At 44.1% G+C, this 14,499-nt stretch overlaps 1 protein-coding gene across 1 annotated transcript; it reads left to right on the top strand.

Moving 5' to 3' along the window:
• Window positions 1-201: 201 nt before the first annotated feature.
• On the top strand, window positions 202-14,388 carry sstr3 (somatostatin receptor 3). Its single transcript, XM_069165589.1, has 2 exons — window positions 202-1,685; window positions 9,685-14,388. Exon 2 carries the CDS (start codon window positions 9,779-9,781, stop codon window positions 11,231-11,233), a length of 1,455 nt encoding a protein of 484 aa, XP_069021690.1. The 5' UTR covers window positions 202-1,685; window positions 9,685-9,778; the 3' UTR covers window positions 11,234-14,388.
• Window positions 14,389-14,499: the final 111 nt, after the last annotated feature.

Here is a 14,499-nt window from a genome sequence, read left to right on the forward strand (position 1 = left end):
GATGAATATTCATCTGCCACACACACACACACACACACACACACACACACACTCACACACACACACACACTCTCTCTCACACACACACACTCTCACAGTGTTGCAACAACAGATGGGCTGATCACCCTCGTTGTCACGGACGTTCTAACGACAGAGAAGAACTCCTTCGTAGCCTTGGAGGGAGAACCAAAAAACAAAATCCTTCAGAGGGTTGATGAAAGCATCAGAGAAGTACTGACGGCGTGTCGGGAAGAAGAGCCCCTTTATCAATCTATTGATCTGTTGTGCTGCATCCATACATCTGGAAGGGAAACATCTGCCTAATGAGACCCGTGGCACCGATCAGCCGGAGCGACGGCAGCGAAGCGACGGGGCCGTAAAAATACTCGCGCAGGAGAAAAGAAAGCAATAATAAAATATGTCAATTTGTTCTCAGCAATCTCATGAACGTTTGACGAACACGTGACATCTTTATTGCTTTTTTTTTTCTTTCTTTTTACTTTTTTATTGCTTTATAGATGAGAAGGTTATAAAAAAAAAAATCAGCAGACGGGAAATAAGACACGAGGATATTAGATCATCTGAAATTGTCTGATTTGGGAAGGCTCATCCTCCAGGCAGCTGTGAAAGAAAACGTTATTATTCAATCCCTGTTAAGGTCTTCGCACGCGGGTGTTTCCACGGCGGAGAATATTCATTCAGCGAACATGCTCGGTTTGTCTCTCCGCGAGCATTATGTGCGTCTCTGTCGATATTTTGGGTCTTCTTGTGGTACTTCCTGTCTCTGTGGCCATTTTGGTTCCATTGGTGGACGTTGTTTTGTCTCTTCGTGGCTATTTCAGGTCTCTTGGCCCATGTCGATTTTTACATTTTTGTCACGTCAGCTTTGTTGTGCATCTATTTTCAGCCACCTGCAGCGCGTTTCGTTTGTGGTCATTTAGCATCTCTGTGGTTATTTTGAGTCTTTTTTTTTTCTTTTTTTTTTTTTTAAATCTGACTGCAGAAACCCTTTAAAAGTCATCTTCGGCTGAACCGCAACACTTCCACAGCTCCTGGCCGCCTGATGCTCCTGGTCGCCTGATGCTCCTGGTCGATGCTCCTGGTCGCCTGATGCTCCTGGCCGCCTGATGCTCCTGGTCGCCTGATGGCTCCTGGCCGCCTGATGCTCCTGGCCGCCTGATGGCTCCTGGTCGCCTGATGCTCCTGGCCGCCTGATGGCTCCTGGCCGCCTGATGCTCCTGGCCGCCTGATGCTCCTGGTCGCCTGATGGCTCCTGGTCGCCTGATGCTCCTGGTCGCCTGATGCTCCAGGAAGTCACATTTATACAGGGACTGCACGCGCGCGCGCGCACACACGCGCGCACTGCAAAGGATTTGAACACCTCCTACTTGGCATTGTGCAGCAGCCGAGCCGTTACCTAGTTACGAGCTGGAGACGGTGGTGTCATGTTGCGGTGCTGACTCGGAGAGCATCAGTCAGACCGGGAACAGACGGAGGGGACAGTCGAGGGGGGGCGGGGGGGGGACCACACGGAGGAAGGATGAACCGCATCCTGACCGGGAGTGAAGCGGCTCATCTCGCGTCGTTCCACCGATAAAAACAACAACAACAACAACAAAACTCTCCTGAACCCCCCCGGACGGACGCTCGGGGACACCGCGGGGCGCGAGGTCTCGTGCTGGGAGGTAAGTTGGGGGAGCATTTGGGAGTTTTGTGTCTCGGTCGTGTCGGTGGACGTTAGAGGTTCCGTGTGAAGCAGCGAGTCCTGCCGGTGGATCGTTTTTGTGACACCGAACAGGAATTCATTTTTGCCTCATATGTTTGTTGATGAACTCCCAGAGACACGTGAAGAAACTTCTGACAGACTCGAAGAAGAGGACACGTTTGTAAAATGAGTATTAAAATACACAATAATACGTGACCCAAATGTCAATTTCTTTTTTTCTTTTTGTATCCAGTGCAAAGGCAAAACAAACAACTTTGAATATTATAAAAGAATCATATTTCAATAAATAGCTGCTGTTATCTAATGATCTAACCATCTATTATTCCATGTATCGCTGTCATTGTGCCGTTATCAGTCGTGTAGGGTAGTTTTCTGTTTATATTTAATTTTTTTTTTTTTTTACATTTTTCCTTCATCTGTGCCTGCTGTTGGTGAGTTTTTTTTATGTGTGAACTGCCAGGCTGTAGTTGTCCTTCGGACACACACACACACACACACACACACACACACACACACACACACACACACACACACAAGAGGAGCAGGACCTTATTTGTTGTTGTTTTGTGGTTGGTTTTGTGTGTTTTGCTGGTTTTGCATCACCTTGTGGTCTTTTATTTTTGGTCCTTCTGCGTGTCTTTGTGGTCATGTTGTGTCTTTAAAATCTATTTGTTATTTTTTGGTAGGTTTAGTTTCTTTTTCAAGTCATCTAATGAAAATTACTGGCACATTTTCACATTTAAAGAACCTTGAACAAAAAAATGTTGGAGGTTTTTGCTTTTAGAAAAAAGATTGTGAATTAATTATATTTTTTTTTAAAAAGCCTTTAAAAAAAAAATCATTTTCTTTAAATGAAGTGATTAATCTATGAACCAATGGAGCTTTAATATGTTTTTTTCTCATCTTGTCTGCTGTGATGCTAAAATTATCTCCAGGGATCAATATTGCCTCGTCTTATGAGATCAGTATGTCTATGTACAAGACTATATACATATATATATATATATATATATATATATATATATATATATATACCTCCTCTGTTGGCCCACACTTTTTAAAAACAACTCACAGAGTGGTTTTAAACTTAAAGTCAACAAACAAAATAAAACAAAGTACAATGTAAAGTTACAGTCAAAAGAAATACGAAGCAGCAGGAATGACAGAAATGGTACAGTTTGATATATTTTGAGCCCCAAAAAAAAATCAATTATTGTAAAAATGGGGTAGGTTCAGCTGACCTTTGACCTCATGCTGGTAATGGCCAAACAGGCATCTTGACGTTGCTCATTTGAGATCGGCAAAGGAAAGTAAACAAGGTTTTATTTTGTTTCAACGTTTCAGACACATTTGAGGATAACAAACCTAACAACAGGATTGTTCCCGACTGTTTTTCTGTCGGTCTGAGCGTGATTACCGGCCGATGTGATTAGTTCGGCGTCGCGTCTCCTCGGCGGGAAAACCCGCTCGCCACGTGAAAGCGCCGCATCTTTAAACGTCGCGTTTGAGTTTGGTTTCTTTTGTGTTTGACATCTAACGAGGCGAGAGGGTCATTTGGTTTGACGAGTGATGAATCAGACACACACACACAGAGAGAGTCGCCTCAGGTGGGAAGTTAATCAGCACAACCCACAGCTTACCTTCAGGCAGAGCTGCTTCGTAGGAGGAGAGAAAGTCAGGTGACTCTGGAGCTCCTCTAAAGGAAATCAGTGTTTGGGAAAAGCTCGATTTCCATATCTCACCACACAGAAACAGGTTGTGCTGATTTTTCCTCTACTATTCTTTTTCATACATAAACTATTTTTTTTTTTTTTTTTTAACGTAAACGTTTTAGACCGGGGACGCCGCGACATCAGTTGGTACCAAAAACCTATGAAATGTAATAATTCTCTGTACAAAAAGTGAAGTCTTTTATTTGACAAAATACGTGATATTTCGACAGACTGAATCGTATTGATGGGAGCCAATGAGCAGCACCCGGCTCGTATTATGAGCTGTTTGACTACCATCAGCAATAACGTTAGCCTAAACGAGATAATATTAGCCGCAAACAAATCTTCCCAACCGAAAATGAAAAGAGTGAATTATTTACGGAACAGTGATTGCTGGATATTTGTTTTGTTTATGGTCATTTTAATATTTTGAATAAAAAAAAATATTTTATGAAAAAATGCCCAATTTCTGTGGCTTATGAAATGTGAATATTTCCTGATTCATTTTGATAAAGCAGTGAATATTTTTTGCTTTAATTTGGTAGGAAAGTGAACATTTCCTGCTTGTAAAGTGGACACGAGTCCAATATGTCAATCTGCCCTCACATTATGTGAAAAGGTGGAAGTCTAAAGGCACTTTTGTTATCCGTCCTGTAAATCTCAGAAAAGGTTATTTCCATTTGGAGGTTGTTTTTTTTTTTATCTCTGAGATCGGCTTCCACCTCGAACGCAGAGCCGAGACGAGACAGAAAAAAGTCGGCAGAGCTTAAAAGTAAAGCCCGAAGTGGACGGCCGGCTTTATTAAGAGCGTCTGACTCAGCGAGCCCCGAGGAGAAGCCAGAAGCCTCCTTCACTCCTCTTAAGCCTCAGAAAGATGGTGGCAGAAGCACCCTCAAGGCGACGTACTTCCCGCTGGGTTCAGAGGAGCGGGGGTCCAAAAAAAACCAAAAAACACCTCTTGCTGGCGTTGTTAAATATTCATCGGTCAACATGCAGAGCCACGAGTCCCTGATTTATTCAAACGCAGCTGATCCGTTCTGAATAAATGTCAGGAAGAGATTCAGGGATAATTGTGATCCGGTTGGTGCCGGATTGGATCGGCCGAAGGGACGCTGCCGTGATCGATTCTTTCACCGTTAGTCACCGAATCTAAACCTGCTCTGCGGAGAGCCCGGTCGAGGCCGACGGCCGCCCACCTCCGAGTCGGTTTCTTCCTTTGTCGGGTTCCTCTTCACAGTGTCATACAGTTCTTTTCGAAGGACTTTTTGTTCAGTTCCTCGAGGAGCCTCAAATAACCAGCTCGATACCACTCAAGAGCACCACAGGCCTGTCAATCAAACAGACACACCCCCCCATAAAACTGCTTTTTGAAGTTTATCTTCCAATGAATGAGGGATTATTTTCAGATGGACCTCCAGAAAAATAACAAGGAGCGACTTTAGTGAACGAAATAATTTGTGAAAAAATGTTGTGGCCGGACGCTTTTTGGAGTCGACCTCTAGTGGCACTCGGTGGTATTGCAGCTTCAGGCACTTTCTGCATCGGCCTCATTTTTCAGACCCGGAAGAGGTCGCGGGGAAACAAATCGATTGAGTCGGGGAGCGACCGTCGTGATGTTGCTGGTGATAAACTGATTCCAGTCCAGGACGAACCTTCGAACTGCTGTTTATTTTTGTTTTTTATTTTACGTTATGTGGTGCAAAGCTTCTGTGCTGTTGCTACGGTTACCTTTTCGATTATCGTCCTTTGAGCCGGCTGAATTAAAACTCATTTAACCCGGTGACTCACACTAAGTTCTACGTACGTGATATTAAGGACATCTGCCGGCGCACGACGAGGCGTCTCTGTGGCCGCGAGCCAACGTTCGTCCTGTGTCGCGCTTTTATTACCTTCAAAGTCATACTGGTGTGTATGACTTTGAAAGCTGCGAGTTGAAGAGCGTATTATTGAACGAAATATCCTCTTTGTGTCCATCAAAATGATGTTTTTCTGTTCAGCTAACCGCTCGGCGAGCTGCTCTCGGCCTTTGGGAGGAGAAAATACGAGAAAAGGAAGCAAGTAATGGGTTGGGAGATGTCCGTCGAACGTCCCTGACCTCTCACAGAGGTCGTGAACGTGGCTTTTACACTTTGACGTCTCGTCGGTAAAAACATGTCCACGCCTCTGAGGAGGAACGGCTTCGAGCTCGAACGACTACTTCGAGAAGTCCCGAGACGGAGCCGGAAATCGTGGTCACAGGTTGATTTCTGTAAAATCAAGTTCCTTTCAACTTTAATGCTTCCATGTTCATTATTGCTTGTGTGACAAATCTTTTGCAGAGATTGGTTGAATTTAAAATTAAAACATTTCGATTTCCTCGGAGGGACTTTTGTGGTCCTGAATCCGCGCAGATGCACAACCATGAAAACCATTTGGATTTTTCGACATTTTCCACACCTAAATGTCTTTTTTTTAATTGATTTGTTTTATTCTATACCTGGTTATTTTGAAGGCTCTTCAATTAAGTTGAGTCCAAAAGTAAAATGTGTCTCGGTGGAGTAGAAGCGTGAACTGAAGTAGAAGTGCCTGATGTTTGTGAAGCCAAACGTTCCTCTCGGCTGTCAGGATGACGGAGCTTCTTCACCTGAAACGCTCCGAACCTTTAAAGCTCTGCGGCTGTCGGAGACTCTGACCTTTGTGATGGATGCTCAGCTCGGCGGTGCGGCGGCCTTTTGACAGCTGAGGTGTCGGCATATCCGCTCCCTGCTGTGAGCTGCAGTCGATTCCGCTTGCAGTGAAAAATCTGTTTTACGTTCGGCTTTTGCAAACAAGATCAAGTCGGAGTTGTCGAAGAGTTCGTTCAGTCACTCGTCAAAGTCAATCGCGTGCTGACAGCGGAGCTTTTGACATTTTCAAACATGACGATTTTGTAGTTATTCTTCACACAGAAAAATAATTTTCTTAGAAAGTCTTTTCGAAATATACTTTTTAAGGCTTTAGAAAATCAAGTAATAATAAAAGTCCCTTTAATTGCCAATATATTCGATTGGACATAAATATGTTAAACATCGGTTATCACGTACGGCACCTTCCACACATGCTAGTTTGGTTTCGTACCAAACTAAAAATGTCCAAAAGTATGAAAGAACCCCAAAGTTTGTGGTGATTTTACACCAAAGAAAATATAGTTATACATCTTATATTCCATTTCTGGCAATCAATCCTGCACAGTGAACCATTACAAGACTCCAAAAAAAAAAAGTAGTAACAGTTATTACAACATATTAAATTAATAGTAAACAGTCACGTCTGTCCGCGCTCACATTTTGAACACTTTTGAAGGAATTTGTCCAATAAATCTGTCGTTTGTGTGAAATTAGTGAATCCATTTTCCCGTTTTGGCCACAATCGTGTTTTGTGACCTCCGTAGAGACTTAATAATGAATAAATGGGCTGAACTTTACAACTCGAAACACTAAGTGCATGAAAATACACTTCATATGTTTTCCTCTTTTGTCTCACGCTGTATTCAAGTCTCTCTCTCGGGTGATCTCGTCTCACTTGAGATTGCCCTGAAGGTTGAAGATTTCACGCCGTTCTGCGTTGCGTGTGCTTTAGTCGTCACAATTAGCGTTTCAGAAGCTCGAGCACGGCCGTCAATAAAACTGCACTTCTCTCCAGAACGAGTCGTTGAGTTGACAAAAGTGGAAGAAGTGTGTCAGCGTGGAGTGGCGGCACGACCACGAGAGACGAGTCCTCGATACCGCCCGCACCGCCGGCCAATCAAAGCCAGCGGACATCAAACGATTCAAATATAGATCGTATGTCACGTCCTATTTTTTTTTTTTTTTTTTAGCCTCCAGAAGTCGCAGTGCCCGTTTCTATGGTGACGGCAGAAAGCGCTCTATCGCTGATTGAATTTAGAGATTACGTCTGGAAGTGGCGTGCGGAAACAAAAGAAAAGAACGACGTATGACAGGAACTCCGGCAGCAGTTCAGAACCTCAATTTACAACCTGAATAGATTTCCCTTTCGGAGAGGTTTGAAAGGCCGGGGAGGTGTCGGGGGGGTTCGGCGAGGAGATTAAATATGACAAATACAAAGCAGCCATTAGACAAGTTTCGGGGGTGTTTGAGATGACATGTGGGGAGGTCGTCCGGACAAACACAAGGTGTGTTTTGTTAATGCAGACGTGAACTTCTGAGTGTATTTAATGTGCTTAACAATGCTTTTATCCGCTTTTCAAAAGCCACGCTCACTTTGTTGTACGTTAGATTCCTTCAACATAATCGGAAAAATTCGCACCAAAATGAACTTGTCAGGGTTTTAATCCTAATTATAGATAAATAACCAAAACAATGGGGAAATCTTTCATACTTCCATTAACCATTATTATGTGAGTATTAGGAGTATTATGATGGGAAAGCACGCGGAGAACTTGAAGGAAATACGGCATTTGAGCAGATCTGTTTGTATTGCGTCGTATTTTCCCTTGATGCACCTGTTTTCCACCTCAGCCAAATATAAAAACATTTAAGATTTTTGCAATATTTCCCCTTTTGTGTTTTTAGTTTTTTCAATCACGTCTTTTACATGTTTTTTTTTTTTTTTTTTAAAGCTTAAAGATAAGATAACTTGTATTAAACAGTAGATGAGGTATCGAAATAGAAAAGTTCCTTCATTTCAATGGAAGCTGCAAAAAACATTCCAGTTTCTGGATAAATTGCAATTATGGACTATGAGCAAGAAGTCTCTGGAACCAGGTTGAACCTCATTGAAATTCTGTGTTAATTCAGGGTCGATATGCAGGCAAAATTAAAACAGTTTATCTTCATACGCAAGATAACGGTAATCTGATAACCCCCGGACAGATAACGAGACAACAATTAGGGCAGTCCTGTGACGCAGGATGACATATCATCTATTAATAACTGCAGAGGAAGAGCTGCGACACCTGATATTTAATTAAAGAACAATATAAGCGAATTACGTATTGATCCAGGCCTTGTTATGTAAAGTCCTTCACCAGCCGCATGAAGCAGCAGGTTCAGCTGTGGGTATTATTGTACCGTGTCCTCGCTCTTCTTCCAACACTGAAAGCAAAGTGCAAGTGTACTTTCTTCTCTTTTGAAACACTTTCTCCGGAGAAGAATAAAGAAAAAAATAAATAAATAAAAATCATCCATTCTTGTTTGATTTGGTTCTGTTTGATGTACGACGCTGATCTCTGGCTTTTTACTCTTCCACCCTGCGGTTTCCATGGCGCCCAGATTTAGCAAATTTACTCTGAAGTGTACGTAATCACAAGAAAATTGGAGATATTGAAAAATGATTAATGTGGCAATCTGCGGGAATTGAAGAAACGACCGACGTCTCAGAAGGAGACGTTCGCTGTTTTTGTCTTCTTTTTTCTTTTTTTCTTGTGTGTCTGTTAAATTACACTGAAGAGACTGAAAGGCTTTTTTTTTTTTTTATTGACTCTGCAGCTTTTGGGCCCGACGTAAAAATCACCTCTCAGTGGGTTTGTTTGATTAACTCTGTCAACGAGCTCAAGGCACCTCTGTGCTGTTCTCGCTATCGATTCTCTGCAACGGCAGAAGAAAAAAAGGAAAAACCTTTCTGGGATGACTTTCTTTCAACAAATATCACAATCCTTTTATTTTGATAGGCGATGACACACTGTGTGATACAGAGGTGTAGTTAACGAAGAGGGAAATTAACTGACAAACCTCCACAGGTATTCCTTTGTAGTCAATTTTTTTTTCTTCATCCGTTTTGACAAAAGCCCGACGCAGTTTCCTAAAATAACACTGTACTTATAAATAAAGATAGCCAATACCCTTTTTAAGCATATTTTATTGACTTTGACCACTTTAACACCATGTGTGTGTTCTGAGAAACAACAATTTCTACATATTTTAAAAGTCAGTGTCTTAAGTGTTTCATTTCAATCTGGAGCAAAATATCATTTAAAAAAAACAAAAAACCTTCCTTGGCAGAATTTTAAACATCCAAAACACTTTCGAGCTGAAATGAAAAAAAAAAAAAAAACATGCAGCTTTTCCAATAAAGAAACCAACACGCTCTTAAAGTCACCGGCATTCGACAACACTGGAATTAAAACGTCAACACTTTCTCATGTCCTTGGACAACAAAGATCATTTTATGTCTCCTTTCATTTCACCGCCGTCTCCGCAGACGTCAAGGTGGAAAATGTCAGCTATTCAGTTTGATAACCGATTTCTTTATTTATTTCCCATCCAACAGAACAGATGGGCGGGAGCTGAGACGACAGAAGGAGACAACAAGCGACGGGGAAGAGCACATTCAACGGGTGACGTTTTGCCCCCCCGGGCCGGAGATGGCGGCGGCGGCGTGTGAGAACGGCAGCTTTGCCAGCCCCTCGCCGGGCCTCCCTTTGTTCCTGCTCACGTGCAACGACAGCGATCTGAACGAGACGCTGTTCAACTCCACCAACTCCACCGTCCCCGACGCCCACTCGGGTCCCAGCGTGGCGGGGGTCCTCATCCCGCTCATATACATCGTCGTGTGCGTCATCGGCCTGGGCGGCAACACTCTGGTGATTCACATCGTGCTGCACTACTCCAAGATCGAGTCGGTGACCAACATCTACATCCTGAACCTCGCCATCGCCGACGAGCTCTTCATGCTCGGCCTGCCGTTCCTGGCGGTGCAGAACACCCTCCAGTCGTGGCCCTTCGGCTCCTTCATGTGCCGGCTGGTCATGACCGTCGACTCCATCAACCAGTTCACCAGCATCTTCTGCCTGACCGTGATGAGCGTCGACCGCTACCTCGCCGTCGTCCACCCCATCCACTCCTCCAAGTGGCGGCGCCCCCAGGTGGCCAAAGTGGTGAACGGCACCGTGTGGGCGCTGTCGTTCCTCGTCGTCCTGCCGGTGGTCATCTTCGCCAACATCCAGCGAGCGGGGGGCACCTGTAACATCGCCTGGCCTCAGCCGGCCAACATCTGGAGGGCGGCGTTCATCATTTACACCTCCACCGTCGGATTCTTCTGCCCGCTGCTCATCATCTGCCTCTGCTACCTGCTCATCGTCTTCAAGGTCCGCAGCTCGGGTAAAAAAGTCCACGCCACCTCGACCAAGCGGAGGAAGTCGGAGCGGAAAGTGACGCGCATGGTCGTGATAGTCGTCGCCGTGTTTGTCTTCTGCTGGCTGCCTTTCTACGCCCTCAACATCATCAACCTGCTGGTGTCCCTGCCCTCAGAGTACCAGGGCCTCTACTACTTCGTCGTCGTGCTCGGCTACGCCAACAGCTGCGCCAACCCGTTCGTCTACGGCTTCCTGTCGGATAACTTCAAGAGGGGCTTCCGGAAAGCCCTCTGCCGCGCTACGAGGAAGGTGGACAACCACGAGCCCATGGAGCAGCAGCAGCAGCAGCAACAGCAGCAGCAGCAGCAGCAGCAGGAGGAAGGCAGGAGGGCGCTCATGCCAAGGGAGAGCCTGCGACGGGCCATCGGCGACGAAGAGGACGACGACGAGGAGGACGTCTCGGAAATGACCGAGATCTACCGGATCTCCCAGAACGGAAACGGCAGCTTCCAGCCGCAGAGCTCGCAGCCGCCGTTCTCCGAGAAGGGAGCGACTCCCGGAGCGACGGAGCTGTCGTCCCCGGACGGGAAGGACCACGCCGGGGATCCGAAAGGGAAAGTTCCTTTCAACGGAGCCTCCGTGACCGTCCCGCTGCTCCTCAATGGAGCCAAAAACGGCAGCAATAAAACTCTGCCAGAGGAAAACTTGAAACAGAGCACGTCGTTGGAGATAAGTTATTTATAGAGTAAAATATGGACTACCTAATGTGATCTCAGTATTACAACCTCGAATCAACAACACACGTAATGTAACCCATTACAGATTACAAGCCCGCGATTGAACACTTCAAAAAAACTGCTGCAGACAGGTCTTAAAATTGCCTTTTTTTTTTTTTCATTAATATACATACGTGACTATATATGCATGTTTGAATGTACAAATTTGTGCCTTTATTTGATTTTATCACCTGTATCTTCTTTGTATTTCGAGCCTTTGTGTTCCACGACGTGACAATCGTTTGCTCAGGTCTGGCTGTATTTAAGCTTAAGTCACCATTGACGCGTTGGACGAAGACGACATTCATGACATGGCCTCTTCTCTGTTTTTGAATCCCATGCCCGCAACTCCATCTCCTTTCGAAATTCGGTTCATATACTGTACCAATTCCCAGTTACGTTTCACTGCCAAGATCACGTTCGGTGCTTTTCCAGAGAACCAGAGTCGTCGAGAGGCGGTTGGGGTGGATGGAGGGCGAACCGAGCACAAGACCGACGCCATTAGGCAACAAAAACCAGGACCGTGATCTTTTCCACACTTTAACCAGGTGCTCCACCTGCCAAAACATAAATAAATGTAGATAGTAGATATTACGTTTAAATTAAGTTCATAGTCTTTTCTTAAACTTCCTTATTGTCTTTGAGGTTTATTCGTACGAGTTTTCATCATATAGACCAAATTTGTAAATTGCTATAATGAGCATTCATTAAATCCCATCAACATAACTGACACTGTTAAAGTTACGAAGTTTGTGCTACATAATGGAGATTTCCACTAGAAATGGGCATTTTAAGCAAAAATACTATTCGAAATTTTCTCCGAACTGTTCAAACATTTGCCAAAATAGCGCATTACTGCCACCTTCTGACGGGGGTGATGCATTACAACCAGGGGAAATAAGAAAGAACGATAGTATGTACTAATCGATTTGACATGTTGACGTGTAGAATTCGCTCTCCCAAAACATCCCATTCTAATTGTACCAAAAAAAAAAAAAAACAACAACACAGTAAATAAACAAACCGTGACGACGACAGTTGAATCATTTGACAGTGAGTTTACTTTGGATCTATATTTCTCTTTCAAGGTACTTCGGGTACCTGCCAAAAGCCATTAATCCATGCAGCCATGTTTCCCTCACTTGCATCATTTGTCTGCATCTCGGTTCCTCCCGCTGAAGACGCGAGGAGCGATGCAGGGAAAAGAAAAAAAAAAAAAAAGGCAAAGAGAAACGAACAGAGGACACCTTCTTTTCTTTTAATTAGAGAAAAGAGTCCTTTCATCTGAAGCAACGTCCGTTTTTTTCCCATGATGACGACATGAACGCGTACCAACCTTTTTTTTAGTTCAATGATTGATCCCGACTGCATTTATATTCTGTTTGTAAATCTATTAATACAGATTATGAACTATATCTCTCGTTAAACTTGTTTCTGCTGTGATGTATATTGCAGAAAGTCCACAAACTCTCCAACTTTCTGTTATTGATTTAGTGCGAGGTGCTTACAGTGAGATTATTAACTTTCGAAACCATCATTTTCGAGGTGCGTCAAATCAAAGTTTAAGTGGGACATGAGCGTGAGAAGAATATTCTAATATTAATGTTTAAAGTTTCATCAGACATATAAAACCTGTCCACAAAACTCACCAATGCTCTCATCTGATGCAGGTTTTTATTTTTTATTTTGTTGAACTCTGTAGATGTCCTGTTGTTATTGCAGCCATATTTGACCCCTTGAGTCCTTCGTGGACGGGTCTGCTCGGGCTTATTGAACACGATGTTCGTTATATTGCTTTAAGTATGATTGTTCTTCTAAAAACCAGAGATGTATTGTGATCCACAAACCGTACCGTTGAGAATGAACTCTTCTCGCACGTTCGGCAGAAACCCAAATAATTCCAGTGACGCTTGTTGCTCAGTGTAAACACGATCAAATATGAGCAGGCAGCGTTAGGAAGCGACCCTACAGGCACTTCCATGTGGATGCACTTCATTTACTCCAGTGCGGTACTTCAGTCAATACATATTCCGCCACTGATGAGTGCAGCTGAAAAAACAAAAAAAACACAAAAAAAAAACCAAAATCTGCACCATCGCATCTGTTTGTTGAGGAAAACAACAACAAACTCTCCCCTCATTCATCGAAATCTCCCCTCGTTCATTCGCGAGTGCAAACAAACACGCGTTCTGTTTATGTGGCTGTAAATACAGTGTTCGGTGTTATTGTGCTGCTGCTGCTGTTCGGCTGCTCTTCAGCCCGCACGCCCACGCACGCACTCCCGCAACAACCCGCCGAGGAGCACCGAGCCGTCATTAAAGGCACATTAAAAAGGCATTTTGCCAGGCTCATGCTTTAGCTTGACGAGAGCCGAGATTCATTCAGGGCCGAGCGGAGCCTGGAAAAAAAAAAAAAAAAAAAAAAAAGGCTGTGTGTGTGTGTGTGTGTGTGCGTGTGTGTGTGTGAGGTGTTTACTACTGTTTATGCTGTGTGTGTGAGCGCTGGGTTTATAAATACTGTTGGCCGGAGCTGCCCGTGCGATGCCCCCCACACACACACACACACACACACACACACACACACACCTGCGCCCGCTTTAACGCGGAGAGGCGATAGTCCGTTGATGGGTCGCGATGACTCACCACCATGATTCTCTTCCCACGGGCTTCTCACCCACGTACAATATGGACCAAGACTGAAGTTAACTCCGAAAGGCTATTATTCACTTCCTCTTTTTTGGGAGGGGAGGGGCAGAATAACTTCTGCATTTTGCCACAGTGGCTTTTTAAAACAAAAATATATAAACCGAGTGTGGGAGTCTTTATTACTTTGTGTTGTCAGAAATCAACCTCCACTTACCTGAAGTGTAGGTGTTGATTGAAGTGCAGATTGCCATAAACCCTCCAGCAGCAGCGTTGTCTTTTCTCATCGACTGGGATTCATTCAAACTGCTATTGTTATGTTATTTAGACGTGCAACACCTTTCAGCTTTTCTATATTGCCTAGTTTTATTCATGCATTTTTTTTTTCTTAAAGATTTGCAGCAATTTCAGTGTTCATATGAACAAATCTGTCGTGATTTAGATTCTGAGTATGAAGAAATAAAAGGTGTTTTTAGTGGAACTGTGGATTTTTGTCGTAATTATCAGTGCGAGGAAAAGCTATCGGACCCAACGGGCAGGAACTCTGTTGACGCGTCGAGCAAAACATTCGCGAAGAGACTCCGAAAGGAAC

The sequence above is a fragment of the Embiotoca jacksoni genome, unplaced genomic scaffold, assembly GCF_022577435.1.
Source record: "Embiotoca jacksoni isolate LCO1_2020_lvr unplaced genomic scaffold, fEmbJac1.0.p SCAF_34, whole genome shotgun sequence".
Taxonomy (NCBI): Eukaryota; Metazoa; Chordata; class Actinopteri; family Embiotocidae; genus Embiotoca; species Embiotoca jacksoni.

Coding starts and splice junctions, on each gene's coding strand:
- sstr3 (XM_069165589.1), top strand. CDS start 9,779: ATGGCGGCGGCGGCGTGTGAGAACGGCAGCTTTGCCAGCCCCTCGCCG.